Below are 22,796 nucleotides of genomic sequence, written 5' to 3' on the forward strand. Positions count from 1 at the left end.
AAAAAAAACATGTTTTTTAAGAATGCTCTCCGCCAATCTGGCTTAGATTATCAAATATTTAATATATTATTTCCAATTTGAGTGAATAATTATTTTAATTATGTGTAGTAATAAGACAGACTTCATTATTTTTCATTTCTTAAAATAATTAATTTCTAAAAGATTTTAATTATACTAAAACAATGCTCTGTACCATTGGAAAATACTTTCTTTGAATACTCTCATCAAACAAACATTTAAAGACATTCAAGTAAAGTTTATTACTGATTTTACGAGGTTTATGGCTTACTTGTAAAATTAATTTATTTTGTGATTAAAGAGTAGAATTAAATGCTATTGTATTGTAATTTAAGCTACTAAAATTTGAATTAATTAAAGAATAGAGAATTTATTTACATTAATTAATGTAACGCAAGAAATCTTGGTTCATTATTTTATTATAATGCCAATACAAATTATTTTTATTCCATTTCATTTATTTTTACATACAGAAGGAGATTTTGAATAAATTTATTTCTTGTCAGGAACAGATAAGATATTTCCTCCATTCAACATGTGTAGATAAGAATTAAGTAAAGGATCCCAAGGTTGGAAAGGATTATAACGTTTATTCCCAAATCCTCTTTTATTATCGAATTGTCTCTTTTCTGCAAATCCTCGTTTCTCTCCAAATCCTCTTTTCTCCCCGAAACCTCGTTTGTGATGACAACCCACGCAATTATTTTTTGTCAATTCGTCATTTGTCTCTTTTTCTGTAATATCAGAAGCCGAAATCGTATTTGGAAAGGTGTATCTCATCAGATTTAAACGATCTTCTGGTGTCAAAGAGTTCCAATCCATGCATCTGATTGGAAATTTTAAGATGAAGCCAATTGTCAGAACCAATAACAGATGCAAACTCTTCATATCTGAACTGTAAATTTAGAAAAATAATTACAGTAAATATTAAAAAAAATTATTTATTCAATTTCTATTGGCGTATTTTAACGAGAAGTAAATTATATTCGATAATTTAAAATACGTAAAAGGCGAATTCTAAAATGGCTGAAGAATTTGAAGAAGCCGAGATGAACAAGGAACAATCCAAAGAAAAATCATCGGATTATGATGGCGGCTTGGATTTAAGAGAAATTGATACTAAGCGACCGTTTAAAATTGATTATTCTTGCGAAAAAGATAAAATAAGGAAGAAAAAGATATGTTTAGAAGCACTGAGATTAGCTAGAGAACATTTTGATTTAAAACAATATTCTATGTGTAGATTTATGATTGAGAAGATCCCTAATAAAGAATGTAGTGCGGAAGCAATGTTTACGTTAGGGGTTCTCTATTTTGATGGTCTAGCGGTTCAGAAAGATCAAGCCAAAGCGTTACAAATTATGATACGCACTGGGCTGATGAAGTCTTATCCACAAGAAGAAGAAGATTTTATCGTACAAGCTCAATTTAATGTAGGCGAAGCGTATTTTTACGGTACTGGAACTCTTAACAACGATGCCGAAGCGGAAAAATGGTGGCTTAAGGCAGCTTTAAAGAAACGCAATCCGGGAGCAATCAGAGCACAATCGGCTCTTGGAAAATTTTATTCCAGAAGGCTCTATTTCTTCCCAGACAAAAGTTTTTATTGGCATTCGAAAGCTTGTGAAAATGGAAGTTTAGAATCACAAACCGCTCTCGGTATTATGTACTTTTATGGTATATGGGTCGAGAAAAACGAATATATCGCTTATAAGTATCTTTCCAGCGCTTCGCACCGAGGAAGTGTAATGGCTATGGCTCAAATGATGGTATTTTATTACCAGCGTAGACTCTATCAAAGTACGGCACAGTTAGGTAAACAACTTTGTAAATATTTCGATATTTTGGAGGTATCTAGAAACACGGAATGCTCTTTCGGAAGTGTCGTGGAAGGTCTATGCATCGCTTATTTTTATTTAGGAAGATGTTATCATCGTGGTGCAGGAATCGAGCAAAACATAGAAAAAGCTCTCGTTCTTTACAAGAAAGCTACGGAATATTCATCAAGAACGGCTTCGCAACTGCATACAAAATTGTTAAACGGTCTGATATAATCAGGATGAATCTTAAACTGATTTATTTAATTACCATTAAAGTCGTTACAATAAATTTCTCTCGATTCTTGATTTTTCTCATTAAACTAAACCATCTTATAATAGGTAGACCTACATTCTTTACTAGCTACAAAGAAATTGTTAAATAACGTGCACTTACCTCTAAATGTTGTCGAGATGTGATTTAATTTGCGTTTAACTCCCAATTTTATATACGAAGCATTCGAAATCTTAGTAAATCCCCAAATGATTAAAATTTAATTTATTTTAGAAGAGATACATAATTGAGCGATTAGTCTTACAAACCGTATTTCTCCATTTTAGTGTGTAGTAAATTTAAATTTTTTTTTTATTAGAGAGGATTTTAAAAAATATATTAAGTTTTGGAATATTCTTATGATTTATAAAAATAGTTTTTTCATATCTACATTTACTTATTAGATAAACAAGTTGATTAAAGTTGCATGTATCTTTTTAATTAAAATATTTAAATTTCTACTTGAGGGTTTGAAATTTTTTGAAAATATGCAAAACAAGTTAAATTTTTTGATAAATATTTTAGTATTTAATTACATTTAACTTTGTTTTTCTTATAATTGCTTAAAAAAGAAATAAAAAATTTATTAAATGATTATTTAGACCTAATTTTAATATAGCATGTAAGGAATACAATACAACGTACAAGAATCTGATTACTTGATATTAAAATATGTATAAATGAAGGAAACTAAATCTAACATTTAACATGTTAGACCCAGTTCTAAGTTGTTGAAAATTTAATTTAACAATTATCAAGAAATTGAGTTCACAAAAATCAGATAAATTTTTATCTACTTTATTAATTATTTATAAATGTTTGTGACATTATTTTAAAATTATCAAATGTGAAAATCTTTTCTAACTTTTTGTAAATTTACAAATCAATTTATGCTGTAGAATACCTTATTTTTTTCCTACAGGGAATACAAAATAAAATTAATTTTGACTAAAACATACAAAATGTACACTTTTAAATAAGTTTAACTTAGATTAAAAGTTTTTATCATAGCATGTTGCAATAGTCATGAATAAATAATAAAATTACTTTTTAATATTATCAAAATCAAAATAGTAATAAAATCTTATCTTTGTCTATATGTGAGCATTAAATGTTTAAAATTTCAAATTTAAATTTTTTAAAACTACAGCAAGTAAACAAATTAATGATTCTGGTAGTAGCAGCATACTATATTAAATAAAACTTTTATTTTTTAAAAATGTGATAGAAATTTAGAATGATTGATCATGTAATTTAGAAATTTATATTTATTACATTAAAAAAAATGTTATGTTTGAACTTAAAAATTAATTTTTTAGAGATTATTTTCTTTAAAAACTTAATGTAAATACAATTTTTTCTAATGTAATCATGAGATTTAATAAAATTCAGTACTCTGTAAATATTTAAAATGAAATCGTCACTATTTTATTATTATTAATTTTTCAATTGAAGATTTTTCTGTAAATAATCAAAATGAGGACTTTGAACTTTAAAACAGCACAGAGCACTTAATTGAATAGTTTATTCCAACTTAGAAAATTAAAGATAATATTTGGGAAGAAATTCTACTAAGAATTTATTACTTAATAACCAAATTAATTTTAATAAGAAAAAAATATGTCTTAAAAAAATTTATATATTTATATAATTAATGTATATCTATTACTAACTGACAAAGTTCAAAACAAATTCTAAAATTCCAAATTGATTTAATATACTAAACATAAAAGTTCACCTAAAAATTATTTCTTGTAATATTATTTATTTCATATATATCTTTCTATCTTTCAACTTCCATACCACATGTTGTAATATAATTGCATGAAATTCATATATGTTATGGAGTATATTATTGAGCATTAAATAAGCATTGCATCATTATCATTACAAATACCTACATAAAAATAAATAATATTACAACATGAAATTCATAAAACATATTGTAGCATTTATTATTTGTGTTTGTACATTTATGATTACTTTGTACCTACATTTTACAAGGTAGAAGCCAAAAGTTTCCAGCCTAACTAGGTTTTAGAGTTTATAGGTATAAAACAATTATGTCATTTTTCAATATAGTCTCCTTGTAGTTCAACACACTTATTACATCTTGGAATTTGCATTTCAAAACTGCAGACTATTTTTTCAAGAATTTTCCCTTTAAAAAATAGTTTGCAGTTTTGTCTACAAAGTGCTCATAAACTTTCTCCTAAAACTTTTCATCACTTTTTTTAAAGGCGTTTTTTGAGTTTTAGAAAAAGATAATAATCACTAGGAGCAGGTCCATGGAGGGGAGGATGTCAAGCTCCTCAAACCCACACTCCTTTACAGCAGCCTTGGCAGTGTACTAGCATATTGTCCTGCAAGAGGAGAACATGATGCAAACTAATGTAACAATTCTAACTAAAATGAATGTTTTCAAGTGACTTATGCAAATTGGCAGGAAAAATTGTTTTATTAGTTCACATAGAGATATTGTTATCTGATACTATTGTTATTTTATTCCTATCATGTCTAAAATATAGTTAGGCTGGAAACTTTTCGTATATTTATAAACTTCTTTTCAAGAAGAAAGAATTTTTAGGGTAAATATTACAATACTACTCATGTTTATTGAAGTAATACACCAAATTCATATTATTTTCTTTTTATTGAAAACAAAATACTGTTTATACAGATTAACAAATTTATGTATAAGGCACCTTTATGGTATTTCTAACAAAATATTGTAATTGATACTTTGACTGCATCAAGTATTCTCATTTGCAGATGTAAAAACTTTTGTATTTACATACAAAATATTTCCATAGATTTTTAAAACAGTGTTAATATTTGCTTAGAGTCTAAAATTCACAAATTTATTTGATATAATAAATAAAATTTTATACCAATTATTTGTCATCTCCCACTCTTTTAACTCGAACTAGAATAAAAATTAAAGGAATTTATCATTACAATTTTATATTGTTAAAGATAATCATTTAAAAAATGTTTACCTTTGTCATAATTTATCTGCAACTGTTCTGCAACTCTCATACATGCATTTGTGATTTCAAAGTGCAGTCCTAATCGTAACATTGTATTATTATGTTCAATTAATTCTGCAATTTCCATTTCTAATTTATTCCCAAGAACACTGCAACCCTGTTAAATTAAACATATCAAAATTTTAATAAATTCAAAAAAAAAAAAACAAATTAATGAAATAAATGAATGTAATTAACTTGCAAAAATCAAATAATTAAGTCAAAACTTTGTCTAATTTTAAAAATCCATGAATATTTTTTATTGATTTTGTATTTATCTGATTAAATTTAATAAATACATCTGCTCTTTTTATATTTTTCAATTTTAAATTACTATACTTATATAAAACTTAATATTCTATTCAATAAAAGACATATCTGAATGTATCAAAATTTTTTTTCTTCAAAACAGTAAAAAATTAGTAATTAATATTAAAAAACGTATAAGAATGTAATATTTTAATTATTTTTGATTTGCCATGTTTTGATAAATAAAATGTTTATAGTTTCTATAAGAAATATTTATGATTAGAGATCTGATTCAAAATATGTTAATAGTGGATACTGTAATAATAAATTATGTGAATGTTTGCAAAATGTCTGAATTCTTGTGTTAAATAAATAATATTTTGAAAAACACTAAAATACATTTTCTTAATGGTTTATTTATATTTAAACAATTGCATACCTGATTTGCAGCTCGAAATTCTATCACAGTCTGATTCTTATTAATGGCTTCAATAATATTTTTTACCATAATATTACTTATGTAATTTGATTCTACATTTAAGATTATTAAAGCAGTATTCTCTTTTAAAGCTTCAACAAGCAACTATAGAAATATAATGAAGGCAATAATTTAGTAAGAGTATAAAACAAAAAACAAAAATTACATAAATTGATCATTAATAATATTGAAAACAACAATTCTTTACTAATTTTCTTAATAAAAGCTTATTTTTTTATATATCAATAATTTAAATAAAATAGTAGCTAAATTATCCTTTAACATATACATTATTTAATGTTATACTATTCTTGAATTTATAGCATATAATATCATCCACCAGTATTACACTAAATAATATATATATATATATGTATTATCATTCTTAATATGAATTCAATTACTCAACATACATATTTTAAAATTAAATAATAAATTACAGCAATATCTAACATTTAAAAATAATATTATATTAGTATTTTTTTATTATTTCTTAGTAAAATAAATAAATACCTCAGTAGGACTATCAGTTAGACCTGTATTGGCTACACTTAAAGACTTCAAATGGGTATTTTTAGCTAAACCTTTGAATAATCTTTGAAATTTCTCCTTAGAAATATTCTGAAAAGAGAAAAATAAGTGCATTATTTTTTAGTTAAACATTTNATAATCTTGCACCACCAACCAGACTTTCACCTCATAGAACAGTACAAGCACAACTTTGGCCTCACACTCAGTTTGGAGCAAAGCAGGCATTTTCTGGATCTGGATACACATCTCAACCATTGGATATTTTTAAATTTTCTATATTTACAAATTGTTCCCAAATATTCTTTTAACAGTATACAAAGTCAGTAAAGAAGATGCTGATTATTTTTGTATATAAAAAAAAACAAAAATTTTTAGGAATACACATCAAACTATATAGGGTAAAAATAACATGACTCTGCAAAACAGAATGGAATGTAATTGCAAAATGAGGTCTGTCATTTTTTATAGTGTAAACTAGTCTCTGTCATTCTTTAATAAGCAAACAGTAGAACAAACAGAACACCGTTATGAAACTATTGGAAAAGTTGCCAATCTGCCAATTAATTTTGTTGATATAATTTAGTAAGATAAATATAATTTAAAAATGACATTAGTGTCTAACTCATTTTATTTCTATTTAATAAAAATTTCATTTCTAACTAAACTCTGATAAATTCTACACAGATTTTTAATTTAAAAGAAAAAAAAATAAGAAAAATAAAAACAGAGAGAAGTTTATATTTAAGAAGTAAAACAAAATATTCATGGAAAAGATCCAAAATTTTAGCAGCAAATGAAGAATTTTGATATTTTCTTAGAACATATGCTATTCATTAGTGTGAGACATCAAAGGAAAAGATCATATTTTATTTTTGTTGAATTTATACACACACATTGGGTAAAAAAATATTTTTAAAAATGTCTAGATAAAAAAATTATTTATAAAAACAAAAGTACGGTAAGAAATTGTCAATAAAATACAATACAGCTGAATTACTTAATATTAAATGTTGAAAAGAGAAAATACTGTAAATTTTTATGCTGGTAGAGAAAGATGAAATTATTCATATTTTATCGATAAATACTCAAAATTAAAAATACTTAAAAATCAAAACAGATTTTGTTAAATTAGGTAAATAAATTCTTCTATCATCTTTATAAGCTTTAATTTTTCAGTTTAATATAATTTGATATATATGTATATATACATTATATTGTTGATAATATATACTGTACAGTATATTAGTTAAATATAAAAGATCAGTCTATTTATATAGAATATATAATTTAAAATAGTGAATATATAATGAATAGTGGAATATTTATAATACAATATTCAATTATTATTGTCATTACAAAATTCTTAAAATCTATATACAGTAGAGCATCGATTATCCGACTCAATTGGGGACTCAGGTTGGTCGGATAACTGAAAAAATCGAATAACCGAAAAGAAGGAAAAAAATACATTATTAGTATAGTATATTAGAATATTAGTATATCCCATGTAATTAGTTTATTAGTATATCGCTATTAACCAACTTTGCGTTGAATTTTCATCGATGTTTAGCCTAACAAATTTTTTTTTTAAATAATAATCGTCGCTATTGTGTCATTAAAAATTATTTTAAAATTATTTTATTTCTCACGAAACAAACAACCACTCATAATTAGAAAATTAAGCCTCGTTTAAATACTGGCCTCCCTTTCATGGTTGAGCGATGCTGCTAGCTAAAACACGCAAAACTTTAACAAAAATAATATTAAAGTAGCCAAGACATAGCCAAATATTGTACTGCCACATCACTAGCGAACATTTGAAATTTGCCGACTAGAACGGTCGGTTAACCGATGTGACGGTTAATCGAGAGTCGGATAATCGATGCTCTACTGTACTAAAAATATTTGTAGAGTTAGATCTTTATATTACTTCATAAATTTATTTTATTTTAATTCAATATTTCTGTAATTAATATTCATAATGTTGGCTCATACTATATTTAAAAATATCTACCATATTGCTAAATGTTTATAAAAGTTTCTTAGTATAATCTTCTTTACTTCAAAACAGAAGCTAAACTAAGAAAATTATAATGAAATGATATATATAACAATTGCCCACTTTTCATACTTCTTAAATTTTTGTTAGCATTCTTTATTATATTATGAATACCAATTTGGATTAAAATATATCTTCAATTTTTTACATTATTTCATTTGCTTCTTTGATCCTAGAATTATACTGTAAATTCTAATTTAACAATATAATATTAAAGTATGAAAATATGACAGTCAATATTCTTTTCTTCTTGTATGTCCTTTTATTAAAAAGAAATCAAGTCTATGTTTTCAACTTGAACACCAACTATATAGTGTATTCACTCAGACACAACGCAAATCTCATTATTAATTTTTATTTAGTTGACTAAATAAAAATTAATGATGAGATTTGACTTCTTTTCAAGAGAATACACTATATAGTTGGTGTTCACATTGCATAACAATTACCGGCATGGTTTCATAAGTACTAGAAAAAGTCTATGTTTCTTTTTTCAATTTTCTGGCGACATCTAGCATATTTCATTTACTTCTAACACAAAGGGGTACTGATGGGAAGTCCAATTTCTGGCACTCCCTGTGAATTGGTGATATGCAATTTAGAAGCCATGATTCTTCCGCACTTTGGTGACTGCATCGCCCTTTATGCAAGACATGTAGATGACACTCATAATCTTGCACCACCAACCAGACTTTCACCTCATAGAACAGTACAAGCACAACTTTGGCCTCACACTCAGTTTGGAGCAAAGCAGGCATTTTCTGGATCTGGATACACATCTCAACCATTGGCACTTCAAAACTAGTGTATATAGAAAACCTACTTACCATCCTTTTTTCATTGCAGCCACCTCACATGACCCATTTCATTACAAATTAGTGGCATTTAACACTTTTATCCGAAGAACTTTTACCCATTACTCTGACATTCAGGACAGGGAGAAAGAATGTCATTACATCCTAAGCTAGGCACTTGATCCTGTGACCAAGTGCCTGCCTTAGGATGTATGTTTGGAAATCTATTAAAAGTCTCATTTCCCACTATGAAGCCTACTTGTATGCTTCAGCCCCAAGCACACCCTCCACAGACATTGACTTTAAAACAGTCATGTACAACAAGCACCCAGGGAAATTTCCAAATCTTCTAGCTTTTGTTTGGCATTTAAGCAATGCCCTACCATATTTTCTCTCCTTCACAATGCCAAGGACTCTAAAAACTGGCACCACCCTGTACTTTGTTCTGATCATAGATGTGATACCACCTTGCATACATTGGGGCTACATGCAGGCACGTACAAATCTGCCTCAAGGAACACTGTGAGGACATCAAAAAAGGCTGTTATTAGACTGCCCTCATATCTTATGCTTCAGATTGGGAGTGAAAGTTTTCTTTCATCTATCCAGGATCCTCCACTCTGCATATGATAGGATGCTTTTACAACACCTGGAGACATGAGATCTACAAGGACACTGTAAGGAAACGTGCCATCAACCACAAGGACGCAGAGTCATTCCCCAAGGCTTGGAAGGTTTACGTTCATCAATGTCAATCTGATGATGTTCCATCCAATAGCCAAATTCTGCAACGTCATATATATCCACCAATAGCCAGGCGCCACACCTACTATGAGGCATGTGTAATGAAGAATTCATTACAATTCATTCTAATTGAAGAATTTTTTAATAAATTGTAATGTTATGCCTGATGATGTCTGCTGGAAAGTAGATGAAAACATTCATGCATCTCTTCTCAAACTGCACTTTCAAAAATAACTACACTTTAGCAACCTTTAACATGCAGTCTATTTTATTAACATAATCTAACATTTTCAGTCAATTAATTGACCTTCATCAGGATTAAACAATTTTTCAATTTATGACAAATACCAGCGAAAGAAAAAAGCATGGACAGATAAAAGAGGCATTAGTTGGTGCCCATTATATCATCACTTGTTTTTATTTATCTATTCATTTATCTATTTCTTTAATATTATTAATTTTTATTTTTACTTTTATTTTTGTGTGTATAATTAGTGTATATGTATATTGGTACATTTTCAATCTGTAGATTCTATTTTTATCTATTTTCAGATTTGTGCAATAGCGTTGAGAAAACTTTTGAAGTTAAAAACATTCTATAAGCGGTTTTGTTCATCATAAATCGAAAAATTGTTTGATCCTCATGACAGTCAATTAATTGACTGAAAATGTTAGATTACATTAATAAAATAGACTTCATGCATCTGTTTATTTGCTGAATTCTGGTTGTCTGTGTGAGTAGTCTTTCTGTTTATATATCCAGTATTGTGTGTTGTTCTTATATTTCATTTACCTCTCTTTCTATTTCTTCTTAATATTTAACACAAAAAATTGTAAATAAAAATGTTAAAAAAGATTAAAGAAAAAATATCATCATCATTTAGGTAATTATCCTCAATAATATTTGATAATTTAGAGTTGCTAATGAAAAGTCTGCTTTATTGGAGCTTGCTGGAATAAGAGTTTCTCAACTAGTTTCAGCCAATCAAGCCCATCATCAGGAGATACACAAGTGAATCAACTTGACAGCTTTCACTTGACTTACTATCAAGCTGATACACTTGTGTATCTCCTGATGGGCTTGGTTGCCCAAAAATACTTAAGAAACTGATATCCAAGTGAGCGCGAATAAAGCAGAATTTTTTTGTTCTAATTATTATCAAACTTCTAATTTAAGACTGAATTTTTCTACATAAAATGATAGTTAAAAAAAAAAACAATAAAAAACAAAACAAACTATAATAAGAAACTATATTAAACCTTAAATATATAAATAGATCATCATTTATCATCTGTTTAAATGCTCATTCTATGGGAATAAAGGTATTTTCATTAAATTGACAAAATATTAAAAATTTTTTATTTTGAAATTGAAATTTACAATTGAATTATTTCTCTGTAATTATTTAGCTTCTCTAAACATTTTTCATATTGGTTCACAAGTTTTCTAATATCACATAAAAGAAACATTTTACAGTTGTTTGATAAGCCATATATGCACTGGTATTTTTCTTTGGTATTTAAGAATATAGTGTAGATGTGTAATCTGATAGAAATAAGAAAAACAATATTCTGTTTTCTTGAATGTCCTGATATAATAATATTTACTTCTGCTAAATTGTTCAGAAATAACAAAAAATAAAAATATTTCTCAACCATTCTTGCTTTGCTACTTCTGAATTTAACCCATTCTTTCTTAAGCTTCTCTTTGACTGCTGTTCTTTATATTATATTAATATTCTGTGTTAATACATAAAATTGTTGTTATTGTTTTGCAAACTTAAGATTTGATTACTGGCTCTTTGGAACAGGAAAAATTAATTATGGTAACATATTGGTTAATTGTTCATTAACAGTGCAACTAGAAAGTAAAACAAAATAATTCTATTGATATACAAAAGAGTGAATAAATTAAATTTTTTGTGTAATTTTAGTACTCCATTAGAGCATATAAACCAAATTAATTGCACTTTGATTTTCAAGATCAGATTAAATATAGCCAATTAAAAAAATACATTTCAACTTGTAGTTATAATAACTTTGAAATCAATAACTTTTTCACATAAATTGTTAATTTTATACACAAATTACCTTTACTTTTTTGATTTTGTTTCATAATATATTAATACTATTTTATTTTTTCAGTCCTGGAACCAAATTGTAGCACTTAATTTACTAATGTGTCTGTAAAAACTAATATTAGCTCATATGAATGTTTGCTTTGTCAAACATCTTTATAAACAGTTCTGTAACCAAAAGTTAAAAAAAGAGCATGCAATTATATTAATTTTAATCAAATAATTCTTTTAAACTAGATATTTGTGCAGAAAAAGTGGCTTATTGATGAGCCAAAGCTTTTATGATTGTTTTATTGAAAAGATGTCTTGTCAATATTAATAAAGACAATAAATAACTCCAGACTGAAGAAGGGATAAGACATGTTGTGAGGATCTCCAGGTCATGCTGGCATCGACTGGAGAACAAAGGAGACAATAAGCCTAAGCTAGCATTCGACAGGAGCCTGAAATATATCTTGTTATAAGGATCTTTGGAAGCTTATTGAGAGAACCTGATAGAGTTCTGCAATCAACAATTCCTACAATTCCTAATAATTCAGCAATCACCCCCAAGATCATCGACACTTTGGGTACCCATTCTTTTCTATCATCATATATCCATCTATTCTATTGTCTATCTTTTCTGCCTCTCTTTTTTTTTTTTAGTATAAGTAGTTTTAAGTATTTAGTCATAGTTCCTTTCATTTTGTGCCGCAATGAATAATTTTTTGTCAAAAGATTTTACTTAACGATTCTGTCTGAGTATCTGCAGAAATTGTATGTAAAAGAACAAAAACAAGGAGTGTCAGAATTTTTTAAAAGAATCCTGTAAAGAAAGTAAACATGGGTGAAGGAAGAACATATATGTGTTATATGCTTATCCTCTTGTTGGATTACACTCACCATGTGTGTATCTTACACTATAAAAAAAAAACATGAAAGAAATTATTATTTTGTCACACCAGATTTCTATCAGATAAAAGTTTAAGGTCACTATTATCATACATTATGCAAGAACTATTATCATACATTATGCACTATTATCATACATTATGCAAGAAGCTTCAAATACTATGATTCAATGTTGGATCAGCACTCCCACAAGGTGATGCTGGTTGCACTTGCAGCTAACTTGAAAACAAGAATGGGAATTTTGGTCAACATACAACAAAATTGCATGGATCAATAGACAAATATCCTTCATTAGTTTCTTTTATATTTGCAGAATAGGCTAGAAGTCATGAATTTTCTGTTGTTTGGGTATCTCTTGGAAATTAGAAAAAGGGCAAATGAGACAAAAAGGGGGGAACATGCCCCAACTGCCCCAAAAATAGAAGAATGAATACAGACACTTGCAAAAGTACTAAGGAATAAGAGGGAGAGAATGACTGAGAGGATTGGTTGGTAATGAAACAAATGAGAAAGAATGATATAATAATCATTAGAACAGCTAAAACAAGATGGTGCTGATAAAAAGGGAGAGGTAACTTATATGTTAGAAAACTGAAGGAGTAGGTATAAAATATCCTTTAAACAACAAAATTGTTTAAAGCAACTTTATACCTACTTCTTCAGTTTTCTCAACTAATATTTTTTCAGATTTATTTTAATAAATTGTGCAATTATTTGATATTTGCTGTTAAAATGGTTTATGGGAATCAAAAAGCATTAAAAGTAAAAAGAAATATAAACTCAAATAAATCATAAGAAATCTCACTACTATTTTGTGGATATTTAGTTTACATTATTCACTTCTTTAATCTACATCTGATGATTTGTAGGAAGTAAATTTCTAACCAAAACACATTATTTACAATACATTTCTAGAAACAGTAGCTACATATATATATTACATAAGAATTTTAACATTAATATGCTGTAAATTTACACTTGTACCCCAGTTAATGCTTAGGATGCAGTATTGAAAAAAGTACTATCAAAAAGAATCCTGAAAAAGGAATACTAAAAGAGCAAATCATATTAAATGGAGTCATCATAGCATTTGTTTGTAGTACAAAGGTTAAGAACCAAATAAATTTTTTTCTAAATTAAAAAAAAAAAAATATATATCAGTGAAATAACAACATTATGTTTTAAAAAATTTTTAATCTATCACAGTTTAAATAAATAAAATTATTTAAAAACAGTTACTTATTTTAACATGATTTTAGAAAGTATTTTTAAAATAATATTGTTAATACGGAAACTAAGTAATAAATTAAATAGTTAATTCTATAATTGAAAATTTTATATGGTTTATATAGATAAAGATATCGTCTAGCATTTAAATTACATACAATAGTACATTTAAGTCAAAAGAAATAGAAAATTATAATTCTATATATTACAGATTGTCCATTCACCATTAATATGAAAAAAAATAATATATTAAATATTGATATTTCACTGAAATCCGTAAACTGTATACAATTTATTTATACGGCAATAAATTTCTTAACTTTCTGTTAACTTAAACAACAACAACAATTAACCAAACAAGTTTCTATATAAATGCAATATTGCTTGTGCAAAAATAAACCTCAAAATCCCATGTTTGAAATAAAATTTCAACAGCATATATTGCTACAACTTAATTTATGAACATAACAAATGTATATAAATCTTAAAGAAAATGAAAATTTTGATTTCATGAAAAATGACACTTTTTTTTTTGACAAGGTTAAAATATAAATACCATTTTTAAATGGACAAAATTCATTTCTCTAAGAGTCTGAAAAAATTCCTTTAAATNTTAAAAAAAAAAAAAACCTTTATATTATTCCAATTGAGAGATTTAAGTGAAGAATCATTTTGGCAAACTTGTTCAATAGTCTTATCAACATCAGTTGCATTATCAGGTTCTAAAGGCAATAATTTGTGTTGTGTGGAACGAACAGCACCTTTAATATAAATACAAAGTAAAAAACTAATTTAAATACATAAATTTAGTTAAAAATGTATTTGAAAACTTATTTTAAAATAAATTATTCAAAAATAAATAAATATGTTTAAAAAATGTACTTACTTTCAAATTTATCACCCAACTTTTGTCCTTTATTTAGAAGAGATGCATAATATTGATCTTGATTTAGCATACTGTGCAATCCAAGAATAGCTAATGGATTAAATTTAAGACACTTTAAATATGATGAATAAGTAATTCATTCAGAAATACAAGATATAAAAATATAATAAAAACTTACTAATGGTACATATAATAGTAATCATTATTTAAATAATGATTTTTAAATCATTTTTACATATGGAATTTATTTGAAAAATTTTCATATTATTAATATGATTCAAATTGCTTTTCTCAGAAAGAATTTTTAAAAAACTCAGGCACTTTTAGCTATATGTCCATTAACAGGTATCAAAAAGAGCAAGTGCCAGTTGATTCTTGATGGGCATTTATCTTGAGAGTGCTTGAGTTATCTAAAATGTTATTGCTCCAAGAAAAGCAGTTTGAGTTGGATTTATATTTAAGAAAAACTTCCTTAAGTTTTTAATTATAAAATAAATTTTTAATCAATTATAATTTAATAGGCATTCAGATATTAGTAAAGTTTTTATGTAAATATTATATAACTAGCAGGTAGACCCGGCGTTGCTAGGGCAAAAGAAACGATTGCGAAGATTAAGATTATTACATTATAGTCAACCTTACCCGTTTTCACAGAATGCAAGAATTGGGTCCCCCTGTTTTCAGACTAATTAGAGAATTTTTACATAGGTCTAAAAATATGTTCGATTTCTTGCAAAAATGCAAAAAACCACTTCTGCATATCTTGCACGCCGCTTTCTCTTAACAATTCCATTGTTACATAACACTTCCATTGTTAACACTTCCATTGTTACACATTTTTGAAGTCAACCACTTTCAAACCCCCATATCTCCCAGACCCTTATAGCTATCGAGACACAACCACCATAGTGCACAATGGGAGACTTGGGGCTACTACCATACACAAACACTATTCATGTGTGATGTGTAGTTTTGGTTGCATAGTGAAATATAGGGGCAAACACGTCCACTTTTATATATATATATATATATATAGATAGATAATAAAATCGCAGTACAGAACTGTGGTACAGAATAAAAAAGTACAGAACTGCAGCTCCCATACATTTTGCAAAACCTACATTTCGGCTCCCACTAAACTCTTGCTTGCCCACCCCTGTAATATACTGTATCTTTAAAACTCAAACCTCGACACAAAAACCTTTAAAATGCAGCCTTTTTATTCAATTTTCTAACGTTTTTGGCCAGTTTGAATGGTCTTCGTCAGGAACAGAAAAATTCCTTGATTCCAGGAATATATAGAATACTAGTACAAGACAAAAGGCAACAAGAAGAGCTATACTACATCAGAGCCACAGAGAGATCATTAAAAGAAAGGCTAAAAGGGCATAAAAGGAATGTGCAGAATGAGCAAACAGTCACTGCACTAGCAATGTATGTTATAGCAGACTCAACAGAAGTCACTGTAAATTGAGAAAGCGTTAAAATAATACAAAAGGTCCGGGACAAGAGACACTTGAAATATGCAGAAGCATGGCAGATACATAAGACAAACAAGAAGGATTAGCAATAAACTTTAGAGAGTCCAGTAAAATCTCAGAAGCTTGGAGAGTGGGCTTAATTTGAATATTCTATTATAAAATAAAAGGATGAGCAGTTAAAGAAGCAAGCACTATGATGTTCTTCTCTATATTAGCAATTGTGTTATGTATTTTTGTATTTATTTACATATTTATTGTATTTATATATTTATTTACTTATTTATTTTATTTTATTTAGTTAGTTATTTACTCATGTATTATATGTATGTACAGTTTATGTGTATATTGGTACAAGTACCAATATAGATTGTAATTATTTATATATGAGCATGCGCACTAGACATCTAAGAAAATTCAAAAAAATTTAAAATGTTCCAGAACAAATGTCGTTTTAGAAATCGGAATCATTCGATTTTTTTGTTCCTGATGAAGGCCATTCAAACTGGCTGAAAACATTAGAAAATTGAATAAAATGGCTGCATTCTAAAAGGTTTTTGTGTTGAGGTTTGAGTATTAATTAAATTCAGTTAAAGAAGAATGTATGTTTAAAAATCAATAAATTTCAATTACAGTAGATCTTTTATGATGTATAATCTGCATATGTTATATAAATATAACACTACTTAATTCTTTAAATGATTTTAAAAAGTAATAATTTTATATCAAATGTGCATTATTATTTTTTGGTATAAACTGAGATTTATCAGCAGTACTTGAATACATTCATCTGTTTAAAAATTATGAGATCTACATTATGCCAATGTTTGATTTCCAGTAATTATGAATTCAGCTTTCGTATATAATATTTGGAACCTGCATAATAACTTTTAAGTTGAAAAACACAGCAAGTATTCTGAAAAACAATGCAAGACAATTTTTGACTTTTTTATCTATAATAAAAGAGCTTAATTATTGATTTATTAATTTCAATTTCAATTATGTATTTAATGAAATAATTTTTGCTTTCTCTGAATTTCAAATATTTAAAATTATTTAAAGTTTCTGAACTAATTAAGAACATTAGTTAATGCTAAAATTTAACTAATGTTCTTTAGTTAATAGTAAATAATTAGAATTACATCTAGTAGGATATCAAAAAACAATCTATTGTATGAAGTAAAAAGCACCTTCATTCCTTTACACTGTACTTACATATATGATTTCAATAAGAGTATTTCTTTATTATTGCTGTAAAACAGCAATTACTGAAAAATAAATTGGCAAACAATTAAAAATACTATCAGATTAAATTTACTTATTAAATAAAATTTTTTGTTTTACAAGCAGGGCTGTGGAGTCGGAGTCATGGAGTTTTGGTGTTTTAGCCGGAGTCGGAGTCATCAAAAAATCCGCCGACTCTGACTCCTTTTACTTTCCAACTTGTTATGTATATAAAACGGAAAAGTATTGGAATCGTGTCAAATTTGACCCTCCAAGTCTTTTTTGCAAATCTATGCATTTGGAGACCTCCCGAACCCCCAAAAAGTCAATAAAAGAGGAAAAATTAGCACGCGCGTGTGTGTTGGCATCTAATTTGTTTAATTTCTTTATTTTCTGTTCTGAGATATTAAACAGAATGGGTGAAGTTTAAGAAACGAAATGTGGCACTGTAGCTTACGTATAAAGCGGCATTAATACTATTAAATTTTTGTTCTTAATTAAAGGTCGACAGGGTGTAGACATAAAAGAGGTCATGTGTCATATCTCTTAATGAATATTTTACACGTTATTAGCATTCAAAATTTAAAAAAATAAAATAAAATAAAACTCGTCTCTACCTTCAAAGTAAGCTTTTTGTCATTTTATAATAGTACAGTAAAACCCGTTAAGATGTTCTCGCCTAAGATGTTAGAATATGTATGGGGATATGATTTAGTTCAACCGCTTTGACGCTTAATAACTAACTTCTGTGTTAAACCATCTGACTCTGATTATGACCACTCTGACCACAAAAATTATTAGGCTTCAAACAGGGTGAACAAAATCATGCTCCACACACACAGTCTAACATCCATACATATAAAAAAAAACCTTGAATTTTTTGCATATCTTGAAATTTCAAGGTGTCCTGAGTCCAAAAATGTAAAAATTTGGGAGTGGACATTGTTTGACTGAGCGCTACACTTTTCTCTGTTGTATATAACAGCCAAAAAAGTAAAAATTATCAAATACACATTCATATATTGATTGTGTCATTACTTAGAGAAGTCTTTTAGCTTTGGAATAAAAATTTTCTACGCTCTATCTTTATTATAACTCTATTTATTGGATATTTTATTCTGAGGCCACATGATGACACCAGAATTTCCAGGTCTCTGGTAACAAGTCCGCCCCTGGTCGGAGTCAGATGGTAAGGAAGAGTCGGAGTCAGTAGATTTTTACGTGACTCCACAGGCCTGTGTATTCATTAATTTTCATTTTCATGTAGTAAAGGCTCTATGCCTTCATAAAGGACGTACTTTTCCTTTGTTTAAGGGTATTTGGGCAGTTTATTCTCTGTTGCATTCTCAAGTAAACAATACATACAAGTACAGTACAGTATTTTCTGAGTAAACACTCATACTTATTTTTTTTAACCCCATTCCCGATAACCCGGCATTTTCACAAACTCGGCCACCCTTCGGTCCACATTAAGCCAAGTTTTCGAGGCTCTACTGTATTGAGCTTTTCCATAGTTTCCATGAGCTTTTCCAAGTTGGTCTCAAATTATCCATGGAAACAGATATGAGACCAATTGAGATGTCTGATCAAGAGACAAACCCTTTATAATCTATGTCTCAAGTGCATGAGGCTCTTTATCCACAAAAGTTCCTTCCATCAGTTTCTTTGTTCCTCTTAAAGGGTCATTCTTCTTTGCAATTAACTTGTGCAGCTTTCTCACTCTCTTCTCCAAATGAAACTTTGTACAGTTCTGTCTACATCTCTCTCTTAAAACTTTCCAATTGAACTTCCGTCTTCAGCAAAGTTCACTCTTTTCATCCTAAATACTTCTCCTTCTGGCTGAACATCACTATTCCTGGAGTCACCTCTGCTGTCAACCTCAATGTAGACCAAGTCTGACTTAAATCTCATCATCATCTTGTTTGAGGGTTCAGTTAAACAACTCATCTTGGGACCATCAGACAATAAGGGATCTGTGTCCACAATAATCAATATACATTAAATCACCTTTCATTTAGGATAATATGAATTTATTTTCTCTTAACATTAACTTACGATATTCTCCTTTCCATTGCCCTTTCTTAACAGTACTATTTGTTTTCCTGACAATTGTGAATCCCGAAACCAGCAAGTGGCAAATCTGTTTCCATCATCTTATATTACTAATTAAAACTAAATTATTTTAGATTAATACTAATACTAATAGAATTAGAGAAGGAAAGAAGGAAAATTAGGTTGTTATGGAATCTCCTTTCTTTTGTCCTGCAAGTTGGGCACTTAAGGTGTCAACCACAGTTAATAGAGAAATTCAATCTGACCACGTGGACCTCCTTCATCGAGATGAAAAACTCCACTTATGACCTTCTCTCTACTTCTTAATATCACAGATTTCGCACACTATCTCCTTCATTCCACTGCATGAGTCTTCTTTCTCGGACTCCTTCTTTGGTGTCGACACATGCCTTCTTCCCGCACTCCCTTGGCCAAGAATGACAAAAATCATCCTTTTTACTCTGTACCCTCAGTTGCTACTCTTCTAGCCAAAACTTACCAGAGGATAAGTATTTTACAGTTGAAGGGAAATAGAATATGATAGAGATAGTTAGGTAGATTGGATGAAGATATAAAATTTATCAATTTACTAAATTAAATAAATAAAAAAAATATATATATACATTTATTTATTTATTTATTCTATTGACTGCAATTTGAATTAAGATAAAGGACTGGCATTTGTTTCTTCAAGCCTAGGTTTATTGCTGATGGTGTAACCATATACTGTACATATTTGGTACATATGCATTGTACCAAACTTTCTCAAACTTGATTAATCAAAGACCACCCAAGGTCCATTACTGCCCAGGAGCAAGGAAATTGAATTAAGTGTACAAAAGATGAGGAAGAACAAAAGAATTACAATGACTGTTTGATTCAAGTGGTCAAACAAGAGTAACATACCATATTTACTTGCATATAAGACAAGGTTTTTATTCATTTTTCACCGCTTCAAAACCTAGGTCATCCTAGGTTTTGCAGCAAAGGATACATGCAAGCAAAGGATTTTGTGTTTTTGCAAAAATTTTTGTAAACCATGTATTTGCATTTTTTGCCAGATGCTCACCCTCTAGTGTTTAAAAACAAAGTATTTTATCTGAGTCATTTCAATCGTTCTTGTGTATTGTCAGGAGTAAAGATGAATAGCAATCAGAAAAGCAAAGCTTTTGAATTGAATTCCAGATTGAAATTCAATTCAATCTGGAATTCACACAATATAAATTTTAATCCATTCCCATGTGAAAATAGATGATTATTCAGAAATCAGAATTCAGAGAAACTCATAAGTGTAATCCACGGAGATTGGATTAGACTGTTAAGAATTGGCAAAAAAGGTTCCCGATTGTCCAACTTTACATGAACAAATTATGTCAATTTTACTATATTTTTCTTTAAAGTTTAAAATGCCAGTAATTTTTGCAGACAGTGTGTGCATTTATGTGCATTTGATATTTTATTTGTGATTAAACAAATTAAAATTAGGATTGTATTAATAAATCTAATTTTCTTTATTCTGACCTTTAAAGTCACACCTCATCCATGCAAGATTGTCTTATATGTGAGTAAATACAGTAAGCAAAGAAGAAAGACAGCAGAATAAATAAGAGTTTAAAAAAAGAATTTAAAGAAGATAGTCTATATTGTGAATTACAGAATATTTTATTTATTTGATCATCCTTTATCTATTGTTGTGAATTTTATGTTTGGTATAATCATTTCATATTCTTAACACTTTGTACATATTGAAATTGTGTATATCATCATTCTTCTGTGGAAGTATTATAAACCTGTAAGTGTCTATTGAATACTGTATTCATGAACTTGTGTCATATTTTTTTTAACTTATAGAAAATAAAAGAAAAGGTGAAGTTTTCTTTGGTCCATACTTTACATTAATGGTATTTCTCTGAAATTATCATTTTTACAATATAAGTATAAAGAATTAATTGTCCTTTTCATAAGTATAATCTTTATAATCTTATGCAAAGAAATTAATACAGTAGAACCTCGAAAACTCGACTCTCGATAACCCGGCACTCCGGATAACTCGGCCACACCCTGGCAGGGCAAAAAAATCCTCAGTTAATTAATTTTCATTATAGACAGCTTTATAAAAGTATAAAAGCTTTCATAAAGTATTTTTCTGGGGTCTGTCTTATCAGGTAAATTACTATACACAGTGTATTCATTAATTTTCATTTTCATGTAGTANATTTCATAAATATTTATCTCCTATTTACATTATATAATTTATATATAGTCTATTTTTAAATTGTTAAGTTGAATAACTTGCTTGAAATTAGCTAATTTATTTGTAAGTAAATTAAACCAAACATATTTTTAAATATAAATATTTTTTATAATAAAAATTACTTTAAGATAAAATTTAAAAACATATTAAGGTCTTAGGTTATAATGAATGAACAACAACAACAACATAATAATAGCAAAAAATTCTAAATTTTTGCTTTAAGAAGAAATTATTCTAACAGAGAAAAAATAAATATTACTTTCTTATATTTTGACAATTTAATTTAGTTAGTATAGCCCTTTTATAAAATATGGAAGCATTCTGTAATGTGACTAAAATATACATTTAATTAATTTATATTAAATTTAACATATATTTAATGTATATGTTACTGCTAAAGCTCAAAACTCGTTAATCTGTAGATTAACTAGCGTGATCCGTTAAAGTCGTGAAAATTGTTCCATTTCTCAAATTACCTAGATAATGTGCAGAGTATCTAGGTAATCCGCACATTACCTACTAGGCACTCGGTAAAGTGAAAATAAGATCTTTGCCACAAATAAATGTACCACAAATAGGTGTGCTTGTCGCAAAAACCAATTGCTATGAAATTCAAAGTGTCACCAATCTTTAGACTGCACTATTAAGTAAGCACAATTGGATAATGTTACCTATGGTGAGTAAAATGGCGGCTCGTCTCTGATTCCAGCAAA

At 28.0% G+C, this 22,796-nt stretch overlaps 2 protein-coding genes across 2 annotated transcripts; one reads left to right on the forward strand and one right to left on the reverse strand.

The window, feature by feature from the left end:
• The first annotated feature begins 1,021 nt into the window (after window positions 1–1,021).
• LOC111627076 (LRP2-binding protein-like) lies at window positions 1,022–2,188 on the forward strand. Its single transcript, XM_023370629.1, has one exon. It carries the CDS (start codon window positions 1,041–1,043, stop codon window positions 2,070–2,072), a length of 1,032 nt encoding a protein of 343 aa, XP_023226397.1. The 5' UTR covers window positions 1,022–1,040; the 3' UTR covers window positions 2,073–2,188.
• Window positions 2,189–4,743: 2,555 nt separating this feature from the next.
• Window positions 4,744–15,168, reverse strand: LOC111627084 (tropomodulin-like). The gene is made up of 6 exons (XM_023370640.1): window positions 15,076–15,168; window positions 14,820–14,950; window positions 6,379–6,486; window positions 5,827–5,970; window positions 5,109–5,256; window positions 4,744–5,035 (listed from the first exon to the last, which is right to left on the reverse strand). The coding sequence occupies exons 1-6, from the start codon at window positions 15,143–15,145 to the stop codon at window positions 5,004–5,006; spliced, it is 633 nt and encodes a 210-aa protein (XP_023226408.1). The 5' UTR covers window positions 15,146–15,168; the 3' UTR covers window positions 4,744–5,003.
• Window positions 15,169–22,796: the final 7,628 nt, after the last annotated feature.

The sequence above is a fragment of the Centruroides sculpturatus genome, unplaced genomic scaffold (genome assembly GCF_000671375.1).
Source record: "Centruroides sculpturatus isolate CEXI.00-Female unplaced genomic scaffold, Cexi_2.0 scaffold473, whole genome shotgun sequence".
NCBI classification, from domain to species: Eukaryota; Metazoa; Arthropoda; class Arachnida; order Scorpiones; family Buthidae; genus Centruroides; species Centruroides sculpturatus.

Bases quoted from the DNA above. Each gene is read 5' to 3' on its own strand.
- LOC111627076 (XM_023370629.1), top strand. From the start codon at position 1,041: ATGGCTGAAGAATTTGAAGAAGCCGAGATGAACAAGGAACAATCCAAA.
- LOC111627084 (XM_023370640.1), bottom strand. From the start codon at position 15,145: ATGCTAAATCAAGATCAATATTATGCATCTCTTCTAAATAAAGGACAA. The intron at 14,951-15,075 runs GTAAGTACATTT...TTTATATTAAAG, and splicing joins GTTGGGTGATAAATTTGAAA to GTGCTGTTCGTTCCACACAA. The intron at 6,487-14,819 runs GTTTTTTTTTTT...TTCTCTTTTCAG, and splicing joins TCAATTGGAATAATATAAAG to AATATTTCTAAGGAGAAATT.